The 14,693-nt window shown below is 34.2% G+C and overlaps 2 protein-coding genes across 3 annotated transcripts in view; one reads left to right on the forward strand and one right to left on the reverse strand.

Moving 5' to 3' along the window:
* Window positions 1–1,209, reverse strand: part of LOC128989007 (kinetochore-associated protein 1-like) — an 81,657-nt gene extending 80,448 nt beyond the window's left edge. Inside the window, exons 1-2 of the mRNA XM_054410860.1 lie at window positions 1,102–1,209; window positions 745–887 (exon numbers count right to left, since the gene is read on the reverse strand). Coding sequence (XP_054266835.1) covers window positions 745–876 — 132 coding nt within the window. The 5' untranslated portion in view covers window positions 877–887; window positions 1,102–1,209. The remainder of the gene's footprint in view (window positions 1–744; window positions 888–1,101) is intronic.
* A 2,714-nt stretch (window positions 1,210–3,923) lies between these two features.
* Window positions 3,924–14,693, forward strand: part of LOC128988382 (cyclin-L2-like) — a 34,939-nt gene continuing 24,169 nt past the window's right edge. For both annotated transcript variants that reach the window (XR_008490370.1, XM_054409626.1), the window contains exons 1-2: window positions 3,924–4,272; window positions 13,212–13,396. Coding sequence is in view for 1 of the 2 variants with exons in the window: in XM_054409626.1 (XP_054265601.1) it covers window positions 4,036–4,272; window positions 13,212–13,396 (422 nt within the window). In the remaining variant the exon portion in view is untranslated. The remainder of the gene's footprint in view (window positions 4,273–13,211; window positions 13,397–14,693) is intronic.

Raw genomic sequence — 14,693 nt, forward strand, 5'->3', positions numbered from 1 at the left:
GTGTTTTTCATTCTCAATAATTAATAGTAGGCCTAAACTTACCTGAGATAAATGTGGTGTGGTAAACTTACCTGAACCCTCAGTGGTAGCCTAATTTATAAACGTGTGTGGATATCAAAGCACATGGCTTTTTTTCATAAGTTAGGCCTACATTACCTACCTTTTCTACTTCTGTGTTCATTAGTGATGTGACGAGTTGAGTTGGCGAGTCGAGTTGACTCGAGTCAAGACCCGAGTCGAGTCATCTCCTTCACAACTCGAGATGGTACGAACTCGTACAGAGATTGCCGAAGCTACACAAACTCGAAACGTAACGAGTCAGACTCACAAAACTTAAACGCTATTGGCTCACAGCCTCAAAGCGAGTCAAGAAACCGAACTCATACGGAGAAAGCCGAACCTTTACGAACTCGGGACGTAACGAGTTGACTCGCGAAACGTAAACGCTATTGGCTGAATGTGAGTTCAGCCGACTCGCCAAATTATAACCCTATTGGCTGCGCTGCGAGTCTCGACCCGAACTCGACCGATGGAAGCCGAAGTTTCACAATGATACCGAGTTGAGTCTGACTCGAGTTGCAACTTGAGTTGACATAGTCGTGACTCGAGTCAAGAAAATACTCGACTCGTCACATCACTAGTGTTCATGTGGTGAAGAGCCCACAGTAAGTTTACAATCAGTCCGGGTAGATGCATTGCTGCAAAGTCCAGCAATAAATTAACTAAAATGACTCCAACATTTACCTCGTCTCCAGCATGAATGGCTGCAAGTGTGTTTGTTTCATAAACAGCAACATCATTAATGGCGCAAGCCCTTGTACCGAAATTTGCAGTTTCTTCTTCAAGGTTGAAGCCAACATTAACTTCCTTCCACATTTTTATTTGATCTAGAAAAAAACAGAAAATAAATTCATATGGTAGGCCTACCTAGCCTATTTTAAGAATGATTAGGGGTTTCAGACTGTTCAAATAGGCTAGCCTATTTCAGTTTGATGTTCAACAAACGTTATTTTTAGTGAAATAACCAATTATTTTATCTTAAGTGGGATGGTATGGTATATTACAAGGTTCAATATTGTAGTTTTGTAAAACTAAACCTACCTACGTACTTCTTAGGTGTAGGCCTAAGTTGACATACAGTAACTTATTTTTTCAATAAAAATTTAGAGTAGCCTAGGCTACTTTAAAAATAAAAACATTTAATTTGTGCAAAACCTAGAACCTTCGCTATAAGAATACATGCTACATTTATTTTACTTTTCAAGCGGATTAGCGGACGCTTAAATTAGTTAAGTTCTTAGTTGGACTTTATTTTTATTAAGTTTACTTACACTCACTTCACTCATTCACTTTGATTTTGATTTTGATTGAGTTGAGTCTGAATTGAATCATAGACTAAGCAACACATGTTTTATCTATGATTGAATTGAATTGAATTAACCTAAAACCTAAAATAAAATTAAAATTATCAATCTGTATTTAGGCGCCATAATCAAGCATAGAGTATAGTCGCGAGATAGTAGGCTATGATTAGGAAAATAATATATAGCAAGTGCATAATAAAAGTCATAAACTTAATCAGTAAATTTGCATTGACTGTGTTGGTTAGTCTATGACTGTAGCTAAAAATGTGTCACCGGAATTTTATCTTCCTGGAATTTTACCAAATTTTACCCCCTGGGCAAAGCTGACGTCACTATGACGTCCTGAGCGCTCAAAAGTTTGATCGCGGGCGGAATTTTACCCCCGCGGATTTTGAAGTCTAATGAAAATAGACAGAGCGTGATTAATTAGATTAGCAATAAAAACCGGAAATTTGCCCCCTGTCCACATAACTAGCGTTTAGATAGCTGATGGTGTACGGGCCGGATTTTTAGATCTTAGATACATTTAGCGAAAGAATGTTTTTATTCAACCATCGTTTTGCAATCATAAGATCATGCATAGCCTTATCTCTATCTCGTACCTCGGGCCAAGTCTTTCCCTGCAGGAAAATTAAGGTATCGTCAGCAAATAAAAACGTTTGACCAAAAATGGGTAATTTTGAAATGTTATTTATATACAATAAGAATAAAATTGGCCCGAGAGTTGAACTTTGGACCACCCCGTAGTCTACAGGCATTCTACTGCTATTCACACCACATATAGAAACATACCCTGTTCTGCTAGAAAGATAACTTTTAAACCAGTTAAGAGTGGTGCCTCTTATTCCCAATAATTCCATTTTAATTAATAATTTTGCACGATCAACAGATACAAAAGCTTTTTTAAGGTCAAGAAATATTAACATTGGGTGATTTTTAGAGATAGCACGATTAAGTTCTTTATTTATATCGAACAAAACATCTGAAATATTTTTATCCCTACGAAACCCATACTAACGCTCGCTGAGGATTTCATTAGTTTGAAGATAGGAAACCATTTTATCCTTCACTATTTTTTCGATTATTTTTGTGAAGACACTAAGCAGAGATAAAGGGCGATAATTGTTTTTATTGATGAAATCGTTAGATTTGTGTAAATGAAATACTTTTGATAGCTTATAGCAATCAGAGAAAACTCCAGAAATGATGCTGTGGTTGACAATATGAAGTAGGGGGTCACCACATAGTACATTGAAATTGCTTTTCAAGACTTCGGCCGAGACACCATCACACCCCGGCGCTGACCCTCTCCGTAAACCGTGAACGTATCGTCGCAAGTCAAGTCCGTTGATCGGTTGTAAGTCAAAAGTGCAGTTCAGTCGAAAGTCATTGTTATTGTTATTGTTATTTATTATGTTATTGTTATTGCATGTAAGCGGCTTGAAAGAAAAATGTATAATAATATTCTGTATACCAATCAAACATATTTTGTAAAATGGCGATTGCCGTATGTATGAATAAATAAATAAATTGTCGTTCAAAACTGGGTCATCAGAAGTGTCAATTGAATCAGCAAGCTCCTTTCCAACGTTTGCAAAAAAGTTATTTAAATCCCCAGCCACCTCTTCACATAAAGTTGTAGTAAAAAATTAACAACAAGTTCAACAACACACAGAGCTCACTAATACGCGGAAGTCACGGTGAAAACGTACGGAAAGTCTAGAAGTAATACACGGACGCGCACACACTGTCTTGAGGTTTGAAGAGTCTGAAAGCACTAGATCACAATTTAAGTAATTTAATCACAAACAAAAGGAAATTAAATGTATATACTGTTAAAAATGTACGTTTAATCTATGGTATAAGTTTATTATTAATATCGAAGGGGGAATAGCTCTATAAGCAACCTCGGAGTGGTAGCTTTATTTTTGTCCAATTTGAGTCCAATCGGTTCAGTAGTTTTTTAGTTTATCTCATACAAACACACAGACACTACCTCTAATTTATAATTGTACTAGCTGGCCCGACAGACGTTGTCCTGTCCTAATGTGGTTTTATGTCAAATGCTCGTTCATTTTTAAGATGAGCTCGGTCGCATGGCTTTGCCTATTAAAAGCTATGCCACGTTTTGGAAATTAGAAGCTATAGATTAATAGTGATTTTATAGCCTGCAGCAAATTTGAGCTACAGCTACGCCACATTTTCACAATTATAAGCTATGGAACAAATTCGCAATTATAAGCTATGCCATTTTATTACCTGAACAAAATTACAAAATCCAACATTGTTCTTAATTTATGGGAGATTGGGAGAGGTCTTTTAAGATTAAGAATGCGTTTATTGGCTTTTCCCTTATAGTCAATGCTAGTTAGTAGTAAATTTTAATCATATCATACAATTTTATAGTTTCTTATGAAAATCAATGCTAATAGTTTTCACATCTGATCTCTTTCCTGATTTAGTTGATATAACTTTTTATTCCTTTTGGAATTCCCGGAAATTATGAACGTAAGAGTGACGTACAAAACATCTAGGTTATTTGTCGATTGTCGATCGCCATCTTGTTTTCTGTTGGTTTGGTGGGTAGATAGTTTAGTTAGTGTTTGGTTGTGCGATTCATGTTGTTTAGGGCATTTAATCGCGAGCTACAACCAAATTTAATTTAGTTTTAATGAAATTGTTGTCAATGGGTTCACAGAAGTTAGAGAATAACAATGTTTCAAGTAAAGCAACGCCGAAACCATACGGAAAGATCGTTCTTTCTCTTACAAATTGTCTTTTACCTGATGAAAAGTTAAGTCCTACTCCATCAAAGGTCGATGGTTTGGATAGTGACACAGAGACTGATCTGAGGATTTTAGGCTGTGAATTAATTCAGACCGCAGGAATATTGTTGAAGTTGCCTCAGGTGAGTCACATCATAACTTAGCCCGTGCTCTCTAACTTATTTGTACGGCTAGGCCTAAGGTTAAGTTAAGCCTACGTTTTCATTTATTCGCTACCAATGGTCCAAACAAACCAATTCACAGCCTTCACCTTTTGTTTTTATAGGCCTACCTTGTTTGTTAGGTCTATACTTAATACCTAAGGCAGAGGATAGGCTAGGAGCCTAGCCTAGGCGTCCGGCAGTCAACTTACCTAACCAGGAGTGGCGAATCGACAAAAAATGTTGATTTAAGTAAAAATGTGTTGCCGGAGTGGCGGGCGACAAAATTTGTTGATTAGCGTAACGGTTTTTTTCCGTTGCATGTTTTATGTCAAATGCAAGGTTAACCCTCCGAGGGTCACGCGTCAAAAAATAGACGCACAACACACTTTGTGTAGGGTCACGCGTCTAGTTTAAGACGCACAAACATCGTTTACGGCGAAGGCTCTATGACTGACTGAATCGGATTGAACTGGATCGAGTTAGGTATCGTTCTTTTCATTAGATTCTAAGCTTTCTAAAGGTCTGTCTCTAAGCGCTGTTTGTTCTCTGAGCCGATCGTAATTGTTAGCAGACAGCTGACGTGCATATTAGTAAACAGGTTACTTAACCTCGGACCGATGACTGATGTGTTTTATTATGTTTATCATTGTTTTAGTGTTAAAAATCAAAAGTAGTGATATACGTGGTGCATTATAAGAAGATTTAAGTGGTTTTGAAGTGCTGGTTGATGATCCTGAAGAAGTAGGTACCGTAGTGATATTGATGTAAATTATCAGCCAGATTCCTAGCTATGGTTAGGCTATGCATTCTTAGCTAAACGCTAGGTATGTACTGAAATCCGTTTTTCGCTCATAACTTATTTATTTGATAACTTACCTCGATATATGATTATATATTTGTAATCCTCATTAAATATAGAACAAAGTGGCTATTTTCAAATATTTATAGGCCTATAATTTATACAATTTCATTGAGTGCGAACTTATTTTTTTTTTGAAAATTTTCGAAATTATATTTTTTTACCTAAAAATTTTTTTTTGAAAAAATGTTCCTTATGTTTTATATATAATATTGAAGCCCATGATTTTCCAAACAAAATGATATATAGAACATTAGAATTAACATTGTTTTAAGCTTCTCAGATCCGTTTTAATAAAACCTTGCAAAGGGGCCAAAAATAGGTGGACATTAAGGCCTAAACTATGGACCTTTGGAGGGTTAACCACAGTTATAGTGTTGAAATTGCATAACTCTTACACTAATGGAAAGATGAGATTATGAAGTTTCATTTAATAAGAATGAACCTTATAACACAAGTATATCGATCTTATAACGAGTTATAGTTCTACACGTTGGATGTCATTTTCAACTAAGATTTACTTTACGGTACTCCATTGTTACTTTAAACCTGTGTGAACGATTCTTTTCTTCACATAAGTACTGATTTACAATATATAATTTTAAATACTCTTACAGCGTTTTATGACTTTGCAATTTTTGATCCGTGGTTATTAAGTTGGTATTAACTGCAAAAAACTACTAACTCGCAAACGCCATGTTTCGTTGCACAATCGTAAAAGATAAGTTATTTCAAAAAGTCATAGCAGACGTAATTTGTATTTTTAGGGTAATAAAAACAAGTGGTAGGCCTTTAGGTACCACTGCAACAAGCATGAAGTAAACTTCCATTCTGTATTAAGTTCTGTATGGTTGTGTTGCTAGCCTAGTGGTTAGCATCTCGGATTTCGGTGCGGGAGGGACGGGTTCAATCCCCGGCACATCCCCAAAACTTAAATGGGTTTGGACCGCTTTCCCTTAAAAGTGTTTGAAATTATCTCATTATCAAATTGCCACTGGTGTATAAATACGAGAGAAAAAAAGAAAGTATAAACTTAATGTCATAATACATTCCAACAGCTGATGAACAGTTTTTGTGAACAGCCAATTTTTACGTATTGCTCATGTGGCGAATCGACAAAAATTGTTCATTTCTGAATCGCATATATATAGGCCTAGGCCTAAGTATAATTCGAAAAGTACAAAAACGTTGTTTTATATATGCTCTTGTAGACAATGGACAGTAGCTAATTCAAATGTTGTTAGGCTGGTCATGCAAATAGAAGCTTTGGATTTTTTAAAGCTAAATGAACAGAATACTTGTCATCGTCTAACCTAAAATGGCGGCGTCGTCGTGAGTTTTTGTCTGATAACAAAGAAAAAGTGTGTGTTTTATATATCCGTAATTTTACAGTGTAATGTTCGTTTTAGTTAAGTATTTGGTATTAGGCCTAGGTGTAATATTTATGCATTATTTTGCATAAATTAAAATATACATGTATGATCCCAAATAGGATAAAAAGATCCTTAGTGAAGTTTTTTGGGCAATAACAGCTGATCAGTTGTTTTGTTTACAGTTTTGCTTTTGTGAAAACAAACTATTCTTTTACTTAGGCTTTAGTTATTCTTATATAGAATGATATTAACTTATTGGCTTCAAAAAATGTATGGTTTTATGATGATATTGATTTATTATTAGAGGGCATTTGTAGATCTATCAAAGTGTAGTTTTGTAGAAATTGACGTTTTTCAATTTTTCCGTATTGCTAGTAAAATCTATAAAAATAATTCTTTTGGGTAAGGTATATCTATGTGTAGAGAAATAAATTCTGTACAATCTGCATATTTTGAATTGTGCAATAAAAATTTACGTCAAAAACTTGTACATCACCTAACATGTGACACGTGTTTGCTTTTGAAATAAAATATAAAAAAATATAGGCCTATAAATTTTCTTTTTTTACTTTTTGAATTCTACTGACTACTAAGTTACGAACAAAATGAATGTACGGTATAATAGTTTATCTCTACATAGGCTAAGTACCTACTGATTTTATACACGTTTTTGAAGAACTCCCTCACAAATTCACCAAAATGAGCGTGCCACTCCACAAAGCACTTACTGTAGGGTACTGTAAATCGGTCTCGCCACTCCTAGGGTTAACCTAACCTAACCAACCAAACTTGCTGATACCGGTAATGAAAAATCTGAAATTATTGCGGACAGGGTGACCAAGAGTACCATAGTAATTTATAGGCTATATCATTAGAAACTAGATTTTTACCTGAAAGCAATGGTGCAACAATTTTTCTGCTGTCACCAAAACCGAATTAGGCCTAACGGCCTAACTAAGATTTTTTGAATTTTATTACTGTAATGCCTCTTGTTGGCTGGTCTCTGTCACCTTTACTTTAATGTACTCTGAATTGACTGACTAACACAAACATGAATGAATGTTTGAAATTGAAAGGATTGTCTAGGGAAGAAGAAGAAACCTAAGATGTAATTTATTAATTTATTCATGTAAATTGTCACAAATTACACCATATACAGAGAAGTTTCCTCAATGGTAGATGACATGTCAAAAATATGATACAAAAATGTTAAAAACTAAATTAAAATGTAACTTAAACATAATGAGAAAACAAACTCTCCACATGAACCATTTTACAAACCACTATTAAGTTATTATATAAAATGAAATCCTCTACTGAATAAAACATATGGCTCTTGATAGTTAACAAGTTTTCCTTTAAATGCTTTGGCAGAAGATTCATTGCGAATATGAGAAGGTAGGTAGTTTATTAAATAACAAACAACGGTTTATTAAATGACAAAGAGTAAAGTTTATACAAAGAGGTAGAGGTATTTGTAAATTCAACTGAGCCTGATTGAGTTGTGAACTAGGCCTAAGTTACTTCAGTTCTTATTTAGACATGTGAGGTTTGTAGGTTGGGTGTTATGCGGACTCGTGATTTTATTAATTGTTCAAAAGTTAGGTTAAATTAGGAAGGTAAAGATTTAAAGGTTATAATGAATTGAGTACGGTAGTTGATTTATATTATCTCCAGACTGTCTGTGCATCTTCTTCCTCCTACAAAATGCATAAACAGTCTGGAGATGATATAAATCAACTAGGCCTACTCAATTCATTATAACCTAATCTTTACCTTCCTAATCTAACCTAACTTCAAAGGACTTAAAGTCAAGAGACGGAAAATTTTAAAACCACATAACACCCAACCTACCAACCTCACAAGTCTTTTTTAACTTAAAAAACAAATTTTAAACTGTCCGAGAAGTTTGGTTGGGTTAGGTTAGGTTATATTCCCTAGTGTCAATTTGTTGTCATTTTATTAAAACTGCCACTACCTTACACTAACTTAGCCTATTATCATTATGGGACATAACTTAACGGTTAAGTTAAATGGTCAAAACCTAAGCTAAGCCACTCGGTTGAAAAATTAAATGAAGCTTAAATTCTGTTTAAAATAAATTTACTAGGCATACTGCCTTAAATTCTCACAAATGATGTAGATAGGCCTACAGTTAAGAAGAAATCGCTTTCTAAGCAAAATCTCTGACAAAAAGTAAGTGTCACCGATAGGATTTGATCTGGATACCTCTTGGATATTAGCCGAGTACTCTATTCTATAACTTACACCACGAACACCGATAGGCTGCACTACGTATCGTTAAGGTAATGGTGTTCTGATGGTGATGTGTGAAATGGCATGCAACACTTAGAGCCGAGTTTGACATCCTCACACCCAAACAGAGTGATCTGTTAGACCTAACATAACTTAAAGTCCGTTTGTTCTTTGCAATGCAATTAACAAAAAAATCATCAGCAGATTTTTTTTGTCGTCTTGTAAAAGTGCAAGGACTACAGAATGAAATTTGTTATACTGTATACAAAATGCCTAGCCTACTAGTTTGACCTAGAAGTACTTTTTGATTGTAGAATTTTTCCAAATGGTAGGCTATACCACGCAGGGTGTCTAGTAGTCGAGTAAAAGTAACTTAAAAAAGAATTAAACTTCAAAATGGTCTTGAAAAGTCCGGATTTAGTCTTAATTTTGATATAAAAGTCGGAATTTTCATGATTTTGCCGTGATCACGCTAGACAACTATCACGTTTTCGTAACTGTGCAAGACGACGATCATGACATTTCCGTGACCGCGGGAGACTATGATGATGTCTACACTACCGCGGGAGATATTCATGATTTTGCCGCTATCGCGGATGACGACGATGACGTTTTTGTGACCGCGGCAGTCAATGATGATGTCTACACGGCCGCAGAAGATTTTTATGATTTTGCCGCGATTGCGGACCACAAGGATGACGTTCCCGTGACCGTGGCAGTCAATGATGATGTGTACACGGCCGCGGAAGAATTTTATGATCTTGCCGTCTTCGCAGACGACGACGATGACGTTTCTGTGACCACGGGAGACGACGTTGATGTCTACATGGCCGCGGAAGATTTTTATGATTTTGCCGCGATCGTGGATGACAACAATGATGTTTCTATGTCCGCAGGAGTCCGGGAGTCAATGATGATGTCTACACGGCCGCGGAAGATTTTTTATTATTTCCCGCGATTGCAGATGACGAATGTGACGTTTCGAGACCACAGGAGACAACGATGATGTTTCCGTGACCGAGGGAGGCAGTCAATAATGATGGCTATGGCTAAGCGCACAAGGTAGATTTTTTAATCGGCCGATTTAAAATCGGCTAAATATAAATCACCCTTAATTTATGTCCAAGCGTACACGTGGCGATTTTTTAGTCGATAAATCCATTTATTCGATTGGGTTAAGCTACCCTAAAATAGACTTAATTAACCTGTGTTTGTGCTCTTCTAATTAGATCAAAGAAAAAAAAAAGAAGACAACGTAAATATTGGGTTCATCTGAAAATAAGTCAGAGACTTTTAAATGAAATGTTTTATAAACTGTTTTTGCACAACATGACTTTTGGGCAAAAAAGGTGTTTTCCGCGTTAACAGTTGGCGGGCTTTTGCTAGTTTATTAGTTGTTGGATCGTAATGAAAAATACACCGTTGAATTTGTCATGAAATTCCGCAAAATTTGAGTACTTATAACATGACTTTTTTGCAAAAAAGTTTTTTTTTGTTTTTACACTTTTTTTGGAAAAACTGTGCTTGTCCGCAAAAAATGACTATCATTTTTGGAATCACTGCTAAAAAACTACCTAGCTAAAAAACTGCTAAATAACAGTTTAACCCTAGATGGGTATCGCACTTAAATTTGACCTGGGGCGAGTTATTTTTAGCGTCACACTGTATGAATGATACCTTACTGTATGCAATTCCTATGTACGTCAAATTAACGTATTGATACCCTTAGCGTAATGTTGTATAACTTTCTAGAGTAAACAAATTATTTTTTAGAGCGTTGATTTGAGGTCGACATAATTACCATACTGTATTCAAAATTAAAGTTATTTCCTCCTTGTTGCAGTAGGCCTAGTACCACTTGTCTTTGCTAGAAACAAAAATTACGTCTGCTATGATTTTTTTAATTAGGCCTAATCATCTTTCACGGTTTAACAACAAAACATAGCAGTTGAGATTTAGCGCTTTATTTTCATTCAAATTTAACTCATGATTAATTGGATATACTTATGCAATTAAATCATCATTCATATTTCATTCTTATTTAATTAAATTAAACTTCAGAAATCTCATCTTTCCGTTGATTTAAGAATTATGTCATTTCATCTATGATAACTAAGTGCATAAAATGCAACGGCAAAAAATCTTAATTTATTGACAAATTTTGTCAGTTGCCACTTCAGCAACACAATTTGAGATAGACATTTTTTGTCCATTCGCCACTTGTAAGGCTAACAAGAAATTGAATAATCCAGTTATTTTGCAGGAAATTAGCCATGAATTAACAATAGTTGTTCCCATTAATGGCTCAAGAGCAATTTTTAATACCACTTCTGCGTTTTCCTCAGAGACGTATAATACGCAGACATCTGATCACTGTAATCTACACCTTTTTTTGGCATTATTAACTTAAACCACTCTGATGCTTGAGAACAGCTTTGGTTACGTTTGCCAGTATCTTAGAACTAACTTAGAATTTTCTTCAGGTTTAGTAGTCAGAATAGTTACGCTTCTTTCATATTGCCACTTTATGATTTTTGTGCCACTAATGGCGTCTCCAGGCTACCGGTACTTTGTATAATAAGGCTCTAATTGTTTCTAAGGCTGGTGGGCACAAGTAACTGGTTACTCGTGACACACTGAATGTGTTAAACTTTATATAACTACTTAAGGATTATATTTAACTTAGTAACATCGTTATTTTCAGTAAACTCCTATAAACTTTTTGACTGAAAAAACCATGTATCTCTGTCCATATTTACATTCTATTTTTTTACCAAACCCAATAAAGCAAATAGCCTCTTAACTGTAAGGAAAAAAACACATCAAATAACACGTGAAAATGAACCCTGGGAATTTAACAGCGCTAGAGTTGGAAGACGGTTGCAGTGTCCGTGAATGTTAGGAGTAAATATGGGTGGGTTTTGAAGTGTTAAATGAGGTCAAGCTAGTTTTTAGAAAAAAAATTTGTGAGGTAGTCCTAGATCTATTTGGTCCTGCAACTGCCAACCAAAAAATAACTTACACTGTGAAGTCATCTCTCAATTGGGTTAATAACTTATACTTTTCCGGATCCAGAATATCTTTTCTTATTCAAATAGTGATCCTTTTAATTTTTAACCTAACGTAGTATATTTTAACTAAATAACTTCTTGATCAGCATCGTACTTGTAATTAAATTTACGGAAAGTAATTAAAGAAACTTATAACACATGAAACATATATTTACGCTTATACTGTTACTCACAAGACGGTAAATATACAAAAAAGGTGGTAAGTGGTGATCGATTTCGATTGGACACTCCACCGATCACCACTTACCACCTTTTAGCGAATTTCCCTATAGGGAAGTAGCTATTACCGTAGGTGGCACGGTAAGACACGGACCCGGGACCGATTTACTTTTTCATTTTGATGTCCCCAGAGGCCAAAAACACCATTCGTTCAAATTTTCATATATGTATATATATATATATATATAGACTTATATATATATATATATATATATATATATATATATAGACTTATATATATACGTCCGTGAACGCGATAACTTGAGTAATTTTTGTCCGATTTTGATGAAATTTGGTTTAAAGGTGTAAAGCGGGATAAACTTGAATGAGTTCGCGAACCAGCACGATCGGACCATGGGAACGGGGCTTTACGGGGGGTTTTATGGGGTAAAAATAGGTTTTTCTCACTTTTGACCCCCAAAACAAAAAATTTCCCCATTTCTCTTTAAACCTTTTTAAAGAGCTTAAAAAAACAAATAATTTAGTATATAAAAGTATTTTTGTTCGATTATTAGTAACGGAGAAAATTAAAAAAATTGTAAATTTAAAATTCCAATGTTATTCTTATGGAGAATATTGTCAAATGTTGTAGTTTGCTTGTTTATGGATATATTTTGATCAAACTTGGCAAATTTATTTATTTTGTACTAAGCTATCAATATTTTACTCAAAAACACACTTTATTAGTTTCCTTGTAGCAGCAAACCTAGGTACTCGTTAAACCTAATGTTATTAAAATATATTTAACTGAAAATCAATTCAGACAAATGGAAATTCGCTTTGTCGGCAGGTTTGCTGCGGCGGGGGTATTTTTGTATATTTACCGTCTTGTGAGTAACAGTATAAGCGTAAATATATGTTTTAAGTGTTATAAGACGAGACATTTCTTTATTTACTTTCCGTACATTTTAATTGTCTTGTTTTTACTAATTATTTACAACTAATAAATCACCCTCGATTGAATCATTATTCGTGTCTAAATATATAAGTGTAGGCTAACTTAGCTTAATTGATAGTAGGTGTTTAACTAAGTTAGTATTTTACGTAAATGTTAAAAAATTAGCTTACCATATTTGTAGGGCCTTAACAACTTAAGTTTGAAAATTTATCAATAAAAAAAAACTTATTTTATATTTCTAGGTGGCAATGGCTACAGGACAAGTTTTGTTTCAACGGTTTTATTATTCAAAGTCTTTTGTTCGCCACCCCATGGAAACGACAGCAATGGGGTGTGTTTGCCTTGCCTCTAAAATTGAGGAAGCACCACGAAGGATAAGAGATGTTATAAATGTATTTCATCACATACGTCAAGTAAAGAATCAAAAGTAAGTACTATATTTTTTTGTTATATAACGTCTCAGCATCTATTAAAAATAATAAAGTGCAATAAGATGCGATAGCCTAGTTTACATGTTCGGAGAGAGTTGGTCATTTGGTAATGTGTTGTTTAAATTGTTGTATTTTTTACTTAATAATTATTTTCAGGATTTCTTGGCAAAATTCTTCTAATAAACACTTTATTTTTATTTCCTGGGATTTGTGTTGTTTTGTTTTATTTATACAGGTTGATCAACTTAACTGTGCCACCATTGGTATCTCAGAAACTATTAGATTTAGAGAGAACATTAAATGAGGAACTTTAACTAGTTTTTAATGATATTAAAAAATATGAATTCCAATGTTTCAAAAATGGCCGCCATTTTCCAATATTGCAACTAACTATAAATTTCTTATAGAACGCACTGTATTTTATGATTGTTTTAGATTCTGGATGCAATTTTAAGACTTTTTTACTCTTGGCATTTTTTTAAAATCCTACTCGTTTAGGAGCTACAGCGTGTTGAACTTAGAAAAATTAGCTTGCCGTGTGGTTATAATCATTATGTCATTAGCTTTTTTTAAAGTTTAACAAGCTGTAGCTCCTAAACGAGTAGGTTTAGAGAAAATATGTCAAGAATAAAAAAGTCTTAAAATTGCATCTAGAATCTAAAACAATCATAAAATACAGGGCGTTCCATAAGAAATTCCAAAGTTAGCCGCCATGTTGGAAAATGGCGGCCATTTTTGAACATTGGAATTCATATTTTTTTATGCCATTAAAAGTAAGTTAAAAAGTTCCCCATTTAATGTTCTCTCTAAATCTAATAGTTTCTGAGATACCAATTGTGACACAGTTAAGTTGTTCACCCTGTATACCGGGTATTATTTAGTCTCAGTTGGTAACACGAATCAAACTCCCATAATATATAGATAGGTTAAAACTTAATGTACAACTTAAGTTATAAAACTGAAATGTTTTGTTGTTGAAAAATATATGAATTATGAGTATGTATGTTCAGTAATCCAAAGAATAGGTTTATAAAGAATACATTTCTAGATAATTATTATTTATGCAAGACATTAAGAATGTAATCATTAGATAAGGGCATTAACAGTGCTCATTACTGACAGGGCTACTCTCTAGTCTTGTTTTATTTTTCTTTCTAATACCTTGTTTCTTGATGACAATGTTTTTTTAACATGGAAGACTACAGATAAGCTAATAATTCAGTTTCATGATAAAAATCTCATCTTTAATTGTTAATTTATTTTTTAGTAAGTTTTATTTTAAAATGGTTATTA

This window comes from Macrosteles quadrilineatus, unplaced genomic scaffold (assembly GCF_028750875.1).
Source record: "Macrosteles quadrilineatus isolate MER2022 unplaced genomic scaffold, UCM_ALF_1.0 Scaffold_3__2_contigs__length_128488019, whole genome shotgun sequence".
NCBI classification, from domain to species: domain Eukaryota; kingdom Metazoa; phylum Arthropoda; class Insecta; order Hemiptera; family Cicadellidae; genus Macrosteles; species Macrosteles quadrilineatus.